The 10,021-nt window shown below is 52.6% G+C and overlaps 1 protein-coding gene across 2 annotated transcripts in view; it reads right to left on the bottom strand.

The window, feature by feature from the left end:
- Positions 1-5,061: 5,061 nt before the first annotated feature.
- The window catches only part of Grik3 (glutamate ionotropic receptor kainate type subunit 3), a 220,002-nt gene continuing 215,042 nt past the window's right edge, over positions 5,062-10,021 (bottom strand). For both annotated transcript variants that reach the window (XM_076565053.1, XM_076565054.1), the window contains exon 16: positions 5,062-7,932. In XM_076565053.1, coding sequence (XP_076421168.1) covers positions 7,738-7,932 — 195 coding nt within the window. In that variant the 3' untranslated portion in view covers positions 5,062-7,737. The remainder of the gene's footprint in view (positions 7,933-10,021) is intronic.

The following is a 10,021-nucleotide window of genomic DNA, read 5'->3' as shown; positions in this document are numbered from 1 at the left end:
AGTCCATGCCATCTGTCCTGGCTGCCTTGGGCGAAGAGAAGAAGGTTCGTATATTGTTGGCTTCTGGCAGGTTGGGCCTGTGACAAGCAGTTTACACCGTCACTCCGAGTGGACAGTCCTTATAATCATGCGTTTCACAGACGAGGAAACTGAACTGAGGGTACGCAGCTGTTTGCTCAAGGTCACACGTGCAGTAGGACCAGAAATCTTGCGTGGAATGTTAAAGTCTTCAATGGATGGATGAGTAGTCACTGCTCTCCCTTACCCCTACTATGGCCTCCTTTCTCCTCACTCTCTGCTGGACCTAGAGCCCTCCTCGAAGCCTGGTAGGCTCACCCCTGGTAGGCTCACTTCTCCCGATGATGGACAGACATCCTTCGATCCAGGATCTTTCTGTGCCTTCTTGCCTGGCTGTAGCTCCAGGTTTAACAAGAGTTCTCTGGTACTGTAGTCCACAGGTAACAGGTGCTTCTCCTTCCACTGAGATTGTTGGGGTCTTGCCTGACCCTTGCCTGGTCATGGGGCAGGAGGGCCAATGTTTCAGGATGCTGCCAGTCCACACAGCCTCTGGGATTCTCCAGATCTTCCAGTCCCTCTAAAATTATAAGCCTATGTCTCATGACTACACTCAGTGACTTCTCTCTTTCCTTAGGGCACAGATGCTGGGACCACAAGTGGCCACCTGAGCCAACTGCTTCAATCATAGCCACTCTCCTGGGAATTACAATTACACAGGCTTGATTGCTTAACACGAGCCTACCCATTCGGAGAGTTTAGGGCAGGCCTGCCCAGTGAGAAACCCTCGGCACGCATTGGCTGTTTTCTGACCACATCATCGAGCAATGTGGAGGGTTCTGAGGGAACTCAGTCTCTAAGTGAGTCTATCTGTGTGAGTCTGAGAGGCACCCCTTCTCACTGCAGAGGGGGTGCAGACACCCCCTTCTCGCTCCCATCTGGAATGTGTTGTCCTGAGAACTGGAGAGTGTTAGCAGCATCCGTCCACTCCCCACCTCCAGCTTCCTGGACAGTGAGATGCAATTATAACAGGGTTGTGATGGTAGCATCTTTTTAATCGAGACTTCTAGAAGCCTGGATTGTGACTCCTGTGTCTCTTCCTCCAAGCTCTTGTGCCAGGCTTAGAGGAAGGAGATGGCTCTCCACCTGGACCAGCTCTGTGCTGTCTTGGGAACCATTCCTACCCCCTCCCCCCGCCCCCCCACGCTGGTCTTGCTCCTCATCTCTTCCTCTGACATCCAATTCTTCCTGCTTAAAACAATCACTCTGAACTTGTACATCGCATTTCCATTCCTAGAGAGTAACCTACAGGGTCTTCTCCCTCCCAGCCGAGAATAGCTCGGGTGAGATCTGACTAGCAAACCTCTTGTCACTCATTCATTCATCTGACCTCATCAACTGTAACCAAAGGGACAGGGTCACCTAGGGATACAGCGGCTCCTTCAGAACCTGTGATGATGGTGAGCTGTAGAGGCACATGCCCAAGACGGGGGTGGGGTAGGGGGTGGGTGGCATGACAGAGATCAGCCAGGTGACATTGTGGCCTTGATGTCTGAAATGGAACCAGGAGCCTGGGCTGGAAACAGCTACCTGCTCAGCACAGGATCTCCTTCCCTGGAAACTGTCATTCCTGGGAGGAAGATGGCCAGCATGAACTGCCTGTGACCTCTGGTTCTGAAGGGAGATGAAGAACAGAAAACATACCTCAGGAGGAACCCATTTTCTAAAAACATTTATTTAAAATTTAAAACCATATTACTTCATACAGCAAACTGTGCACTTTTGATATATCACAGTGTCTTAAAAAGGAAAATAATCAGATTTGTTTGGAAATTTATTTACATCAGCTTAGAATGATTGGCAAGTAACACAGTTACTATGAAACCCAAATTGTTACAAAATGTTTACAAAAAACTATATTCATAGAAATTCTGCATGTCCACAAAGGGCACCCCCTGAATGGCCCAGAGACCAGTGTGTGGGAACCTTGTTGAGTGGGAGTGGGGGTGGGGGGCGTCCAGGCACTCTGGTCTGGGTAGTGGGACAGGCCAGGGCTCTTGGAGTCCCATGGTGCTGTCTGGGGGCTCAGCCCAGGAGTTGGGAGCTGAGGTCCCCACCACGGAGGCCCAGCCAGGAAGTCAGCCCAGGCAGGGATGGGCTGGGGTTTCAGAGCACAGTGGCGTGAGGGCTCCTGGAGCCTCTGGTCTCTATGGAGCCAGGTCAGGACCCTCCTCAGCGGCTGGATTTAGATGCGCTTGGCCGTGGCTGCAGGAGCGGGCCTGGCCTTTAAGTGCAGGCGGCCTGAGGGCTGGGGCTGAAGCAGAGGGCAGGCTGCAGACCACACAGAAGCAAAACCCAAGTCTCCTCTCCCCAGCACACTCGAGCGCCGATGCTTGGACCCAGGAAGGGGCTGAAGGCCTCAAATTACCGGCAATAGACAGATCCAGGTGAGGCAGGGACAGAGGTCTGTGGCCTGCCTGTCAAGGGCTCGCTGCCAGCTGCCCTCTTTTGGAAGAAGCAACAGAGAGAAGGACCGGCAGACGGTAAGGGGCTGTGCAAGGTCAGGTGCCACCTTCTTGAATCTCTCATCTCCCGTCTCTCTGGTTCCTTGATAATTCCCTCACATCTTGTACTGTGTCAGAATGAACGGGGCAGCCTCTTGGCTACCCTCTAACTACTGAATCTATAGTTCTTCCTTCCACTGGGAGGCCTCAGAATTTTGGTCTAGAAAAGTACAACAGAAAGCTATGGGGTGATTTGAGGACCGTTATTCTAGAAGGCAGGAGAACGAGAGCCAGATCCATAACTGGGCTATCAGGGTGCTGAATGGGCATGTCAGCAGTGCCCTCGGGCCTTTCTCTTCAAAAGAGACTCACTCTCGCCATGAGCTGTGGGTAACTTGCATACCTTGGCCACCCAGGGTCCTCTGACATCTAGGATGTTTCAGATGCAGCCTGACGCCTTCCAGGCCGTTCTGTAGGCAGGTGTAAGGGTAGGCCTGGGGCACGGACTCCCCCCCTTTCCTCACTCTTCTCCCTAGCACTAGATACGGAGGATCGATTGTGATGCTGGCTCAGGATCAAGGACCAAAAGGACCAAGGACCATGTTCCCAGACATGCCCGCTGCCCTGCCTTAGAGACTCGCAGGTGGAGACTCTCACCCATGGCTGCCCCTTCCCTGGTTCACCTGCCAGCTCCACACTAGTCTGTCCTCTTTGCCACGCTCTATAATACTGATGCCGGCAAAAGCCTGTTCCAGAGGGCTGGATAAGTAAACCTGACTTTTCTGCTGCAGCTCCCATCTCTCACTGGGTCCCCACCCACACTGGCTGGGTTCTGTACACTGTGTGCAGACGTGCAGGGAAGGGTTTTATACACAGGGGTCGTGGGTCATATATACACTGTGCATATATATATAAGCATATATATATTTTACATTCATATATATATTGTACAGAACATTAGCCTTCTACCTAAAACAATTCTGTGACTTCACATATACCTCAGCTCTAGAATTTCAACTCCAGAACATGGAGACAGAGGGCAAGGCCCCTTCCACTGCGGCAAGTGGCTAGGCCTATTCCAGATGTGCACCCTGCCCCCAACAACCTGGGATGTCCAGATATATCTTACTTAAAGACCTGCCCACAGGGCTGGGCCCAATTCTCGAATCTGTCCACTGGGCTGGGTGGGTTCCAGTTGTTAATGCCATACAGTTCTTTGTCCATGACATGAGGGCCCTTTCAGACGGGCATACACGCAGGGCAATTCCAGAGGTGGACCGTGGAGCTGTCGTGTTCAGATGCTGGTGCCTACAGTAGGGAATGTCTCTGGAGTGTGTGTGTGTGTGTGTGTGGCATGACCTCATGCAGCATGAAGCAGCCGCAGCTGCATCCCACCTTCAGCCCACCCTGGACCAGAAAGAAAAGGTAAGGAGGGACAGACGATACTTGGGGACTGTGGGCCCAGTCTGACTTCTGCTCCCCCATGGATATATTTAATCTGTTCACCCCTCCCCCATTGCATGCTACAAGGGCAGGGCACAGGAAGTGCTCTTCCTGCTGAGACGCAGTCCAGGCTGAGGAGGGGCAATCTCCTACCTCAGGGACTCTAAGTGTAGCACACTGGCCAACACCTCATTTTCTCCTCTTGTAAGACATCTGCAGACGGGAGCCACCTGAGCACCCAGAGTGCTCGGGTTTCATCATCTGTCCATAGCAGAGAAACTGGACGTAGGTCATGGTACCTGCAGAAGGAGGCTCACTGTATAATAGCCCCCAGCGCCTGGACAAGGTAGGTGCTGCCCCTCCACTGGGCTAGTACATAGAGATGGAGCTCAGGCCCAGACATGGTGGCATGAGGTGCTCTTCCATTCAGGGCTGGTCTATAGGACCAGACAGAGACAACCAGCCGGCACCTGCTTAGGTATACCCCATTTGCTCCATCCAAACCGGTTTTGGTGTTTCCCATGGTTCCCCAGTGCCTCTGTGTGCTCCAGCCCCAGCTCTGTGCACCCCTTAGGGGGTTGGGACAGGTTTCCACTTGATCTCCCTCCTTCTTGACTTCCATCCCTACCCTGGGAGAGACACAGCGCAGTTGGGCAGAGTGGTCTCCAGGGTGCTTGGCACTGGGCACTGGTCTCTAGGACAAACACAGGGCTTCAGCCAGAGGGCAGGCGTTAGCCACACTTCTGGACGTAAGGCTCGAGCGGAAGGGGAGATCCTGCAGCGTGCCCCCCCTCTTGCCCCTAGGAGTCTATAAACCAACCCAGTGCCTCCACCCTCATGCGTCATTCCATCCTTCATGAACACCCTTCCCACCATGTCCCGTTCCTTTTCCCATCACAGTCTACGTATGTGCATAGCCTCAGAAGAACATGACACGTCTGCCGTGTCATGCACAAAAGCACATGTGTGATATGAACATGGATGTGGGTGTGTGTTATAAAACTGTACTGGACAACATAGGACAGGGGTAATGAATGCAGTGGAAGAGAACAGACTGGAGAAGGGTTTCGTTAGATTCCTGACAGCAGGGTTGGTTTAAAAAAAAAAAAAAGAAAGGAAGAAAGAAAAGAAAAAGGGGATGTTTTCCTCTCAACAGGATACTACGAACAGCAAAGGAGTCACCAGTTGAGCCCCGAAAGTCCCTGCGCACTTTCCCACAGAGCCTCAGGAAAGCTGTGGCAGATGATCCCTCCTACAATAGACATGCAAACAAACCCTGGTGTCCTGCCTTACTGATTGCTCTGCTGCCTCAACTCATGATGGGAATTGGAATTTAGGTACACGTCTGCACATGCATGGGTATGAGCAAGCGCGCGCACGCGCGCGCGCACGCACACACACACACACACACACACACACACTCCATTTTCATACGACTCCTCCTGCACAGCACACATCCACCCACAGGGCACAGCAGTCTCGTCTGACCTTCCCTGCTGTCTTCAGGGCACACAAGCCCACACACCTGTGTGTGTGTGTGTGTGTGTGTGTGTGTGTGTGTGTGTGTACGCACACACTCATACAAGGACCTCTGATGACATGGCTTCTCCTTTTACATATATTTGGCTATGCTGCAGGTTGTATCCTGCTCCCCATCCTCTGTCATTCAGTACACAGATGTGTGCATATGTGTGTGTGTGCATGACTGTATGTGCACACACACACACAAATTCATGAACACTTGCATCCATCCATATATTCATCAGAACCCCATCTCAACATGGCTTCTCCTGTTTTTACATAGATGAGGCTCCGTTGCTGGTCCTGATTGGGCTCCTTCCTCCCCATTTCACTCATGTACACACACACACACACACACACACACACACACACACACACACACACACAGGTCCCAAAGGAGGCCCCTATTATTGCCTGCTATGGACTATGTTACATATCCATCATGTCTGTCCTTCATCATCAGCCCCCCCCAAACGCATACATACAAAGTCAAACACACAGACATGTGCATGCTCCTCCCTCCTGCCAGCATGGCTTTTCCTATCATCGCATGCACTGGGCTTGGCTGCCAGTCTCTCCTCCCTCCCTCCAGTGCAGCCAGAGCTCCCGAGAACCAGCGTGACGAGATTCATCACCCACGCCAGTGTGGAAGGGTGCTTGGTTGAAGGGGTTCCTTCACCTCTGCTGAGAGGGCTCTTGAGCTCTAGATGTAGCTCATCCAGGCCTGGCAGCACCAGGAAAGTGGGGGAGTGTGGGACTAGAGTCCCCCAGTTCTCAGCCCAGGTTGCCCACCCTGGTCCCTCATCAGAGACCAACTTCCACCCTTAGCTGTGGGGGCCCTGATGGCCCTGTCATGCTCTCTGTAAGGACACTTTTTGCCTAACCCCTCACAGCTGAATCTTTCCTAAGACTTTTATAGTTTCAAACCTCCAGAGTGGGAACCACAGGTCATCTACTCACCCCTTTGGCTGTCCCCTCCCTGGCTTCTCCTCTGCTTCTTCTCTTCTCCCCCAAATCCCCTCAGACCATAGCTGCCCCAGAAAAGAGACTAGGGGCCAGGATGGCCTTGTGTCTCTGTGTTGGGTCTTTGGTTAATTTTCCAGGAGGCAGCTTCTCCCTCCCCAGCCTGGGGGCCTCAGGAGGTCTCATATTCCACCTGAAAGCTTTCTTTCTCTAGGGGGCTCTTTAGATTGGGCATGCCCAGAAGGTTCTTCAGGTCCTCTCTGGCTCCTCCACCTACCCCAAAGTTTGTCTGCGCAGGAGGGGGGCCACCAACCCCTCTTTTGCCCATCAGTTGGGGCTGCTCTTCTCTTTTCGGGATGACAGAAGGAGGCCAAATTCAAATGAGCAGGGACAGGGACTTGCCAATGAGTAGACGGTGGAAAACCCAGGGTTCCTGAATGCTGGCTTGTTTACCCGCCAAGTCGGTCTATTAGATCAAGGGCCTTTGGGATTTTCATAGTATCCGTTTTTCTTCGGCTGACCTTCCCATGCCAATTGAGTCTTTGGACACTCCTTATGAGAGAGGGTGTCTTCTCTTCTCTGTTTCAGAAGTGGAGAAGAATTTGCCGTGGTTGCTACCTCATTCACGTTCTCGGAGACTTCCTAAACACTCGTGCCGTGGGACACTGGACTTAAGCGTCTGAGACTGCAGCCTCCGTCTGTGTGCTCTTCTTCTCCCATACCAAACTCCTCCTTCCCACACTGCTTTCCATGTTGTCAAGGGGCTGCTGTGGGTGAAGCCAGGTGGCGAAGACCAGACCCAGGTGAACAACCCTTAAAGGCTGAAGCCTTGCTTCTGTTCATGGAAGGATGGATGGTGCCTTTGGGTTCCCACTGGCAGCCTCATTAGAACATCCTTAAGGTGTTCAAAGTTGGAGTCTCTGCTCTCATGGCTGCGTGCTAGAAGGTCCCAGGCTTGCGGGAAAGGAAGAGAGTATAAGAGCTATCTTCTGAGGCCTCGCAGAGATACCTGGCTATGGAGAAGAGAGGGGTGGCGAGTGGGAGCCTGAGAGGCATGTGCTTCCGCTGGCCTTCACAGCTTTAGAAAGCCACAGAAAAGACAAGAGGAGATGAAGCCCAAGCAGCTGGCCTAGGGCCCACTGGTTTCCTGGTAGGTAAGAGCTGACGGTCCACAGCTGGATGCAGGCAGCAGCTCCATTCCCAAGGCCAGCATGAGATGAGGATGTCCCTTCCGGTCTCCTTTGCTTTCCTCTGCGTGGACCAGGCCTGATGTCCCCGCTGTACCCACGGTCTAGGGGAAGACAGGGGCTAGCGAAGTGCTGCAGCTCATGCTATCCTTGCCTGGAAGCCTGCGGTCGTTAAATGTGTGCATGTTGATGACCGCGTCAGTCTTGACCATCATCGGAGGCTGCGGCTTGTGCTTGAGACGGCGCTGGCAGGTGAGGGAGAAGCGGATCTCATCGGCCACTGTGCTGCAGAAGGAGCGCTGGGGAGGGACAAGGGGCAGAGTGAGACAGATCCTCTCCTCCTCCTGACCCTGCACCAGGGTCACCAACCTCCCGAGCCCCAGAAAGGTGCCTGGGAAAGTTCTCGGGAGACAAGGGCGGAGGGGCAGGTGGTTATCACCTCTCTGTTTCACAGAGGCGCCCATAGCACCCCAAATGCCATATGCACAGAGCTCAAGGGGCTTTTAAGAACCGGTTGGGAGATCCCCCCAACTCTAAGGTTTTGTTTCTATGAATCCAATAGTAGGCGTGGCCTGGAGTTAGGGCTGCAGAAACCCTTGAGACACACATGGAGAACCCATCTTGATGGGTCTTCCAACTGCCGCCTCCTGTTCAGGAGTCCAGCCTGTGTCTAAGGTGGGTACTCAGTGAATAGGTCCCTTTAAGGGCCTTCTGAGCATGGTGCCTGCAGCTAGCCAGAGGGACAGCAGGAGTGTGCCATTCCCACAGGTATCTAGTTAGTGGCTTCTGAAACCAACTACTGGAGGTGGCCCTGGACGTAGACGGTGCACAGTGAGGCAGGCTGATGGCCCAACTCAGCAAGGCTATGGGGCATCAGCACCAGGAGGAGGCACACAGGCTGTGGCACCGGGGAGGTCCCCCACCTTTCCCGCTCTATGTAGAACATTGTTCTCTCCAGCTGGTCTTTCTGCATCCCACAAGTATTTCCTACACACAAGGCTGCATGCTGGGAATTAGCACAGAACAGTGGTAAAGCCGGTGAGAACTTGACCAGGGAGCCCACGGTCTAGCAATGGGATGGGAACAGACAACAAGCATGTGAATAAGGAAATCCTCCAGCCAGTCATGCCCGCTCTTAAGAGGCTAAAGCCGTGATGTGGAAGAGGGAAGTGTGGGGCGTGGAGACTAGGGAAGGCTATTTAAGGAGGTGACGAGTTTAAATCTAATGGCCAGAGGAAGCCCAAGTACTTCGGGCAGTGCCCTCCAGGTAAGTGGACATGTGCAAAGGTCCTGAGGCAGAAACATGTTGGTGTGTCATGGACTCAAAAGGGGTCATGTGTGAAGGAAAGCAAAGGACAGGGGTGGGAAAGAGCAGGTCTGAGAGGTGAGCCAGGGCCGGGTCCTGTACGTTTTTTTAGTGAAATTCAGAATTTACTTCATTCTTAACAGGAACACTTAAAAACCCTGGCAGGTGTTCTTTTTTGAAATTTAATGTTTAACTGTTCCCTGTTAAACATTTGGTATTTCCTCAGTGTTTTTTTTTGTGCGGCTCACACTTAGATAAACCTCCTTGTGAGCAAAACAATCCATAATCTTGATCACGTCACACAACTAGTCAATTGCACAGCTGATTTCCAGTGGGGCGGTCGTCTGGGATGCTACCTTTTCAGGCTTCTCTAAGGCCGTGGCTAACTCACACAGCCAGGGCAGTCTCTCCCCTCTCTCAGCTGATTTAGGCTTGCTGATTGTTAAACAACTCCAGTTCATTTTGATGGATCTATCAGACCCTGATTGTAATGGGCCCTCCACATGTGACCCAGCGGCAGGCTCCTGTCAGCCACACTGGGCTTGGATGCTTTTGAACTTCCGCCGGAGAGGCGATTCCCCAGCCCAGAAGCTCTTGGCTCAGGTGCACGCTTAAATCACCCCGTGGGCCTTCTGCAGACTCTAGAGCTGGGCTCTACCGTGGGCCAATTAAACAGAGTCTCTGGGAGTGAGGCCAGGGTATTAGCACTTAAAACTCTCTCTCCATGCTTCTAATTTGCCACGGGACCCAGGGCTCCTGCCCCGACCACGCTTGAATTAATCAGGCAGGAGAAGACTAGCTACACTATTTGCACACTCGGGCCATCCCTCAGAACTTTTCTTTTTTAAACTTTTCATTATGGAAATTTCCCAATATATGCGAAAGTAGAGGGTACAATATAATGAATCCCCGTGCCTCTGCCACCCAGCTTCAACAATTACCCTGGGGGTTTAGGAAGCTGACATGGTTTGAATTAAGTTTGAAACAGGGCACTCACTGGCTGCCAGGGAGCTTGTAGAAGGGGGTGGAGAAATGTGGTGGGCAGGAAACACTGGAGGTTGGAAAGCCAACCTGGAGGGCAG

The sequence above is a fragment of the Peromyscus maniculatus genome, chromosome 2 (genome assembly GCF_049852395.1).
Source record: "Peromyscus maniculatus bairdii isolate BWxNUB_F1_BW_parent chromosome 2, HU_Pman_BW_mat_3.1, whole genome shotgun sequence".
NCBI lineage: Eukaryota > Metazoa > Chordata > Mammalia > Rodentia > Cricetidae > Peromyscus > Peromyscus maniculatus.
This window is presented reverse-complemented; position numbering and strand designations above follow the sequence as displayed.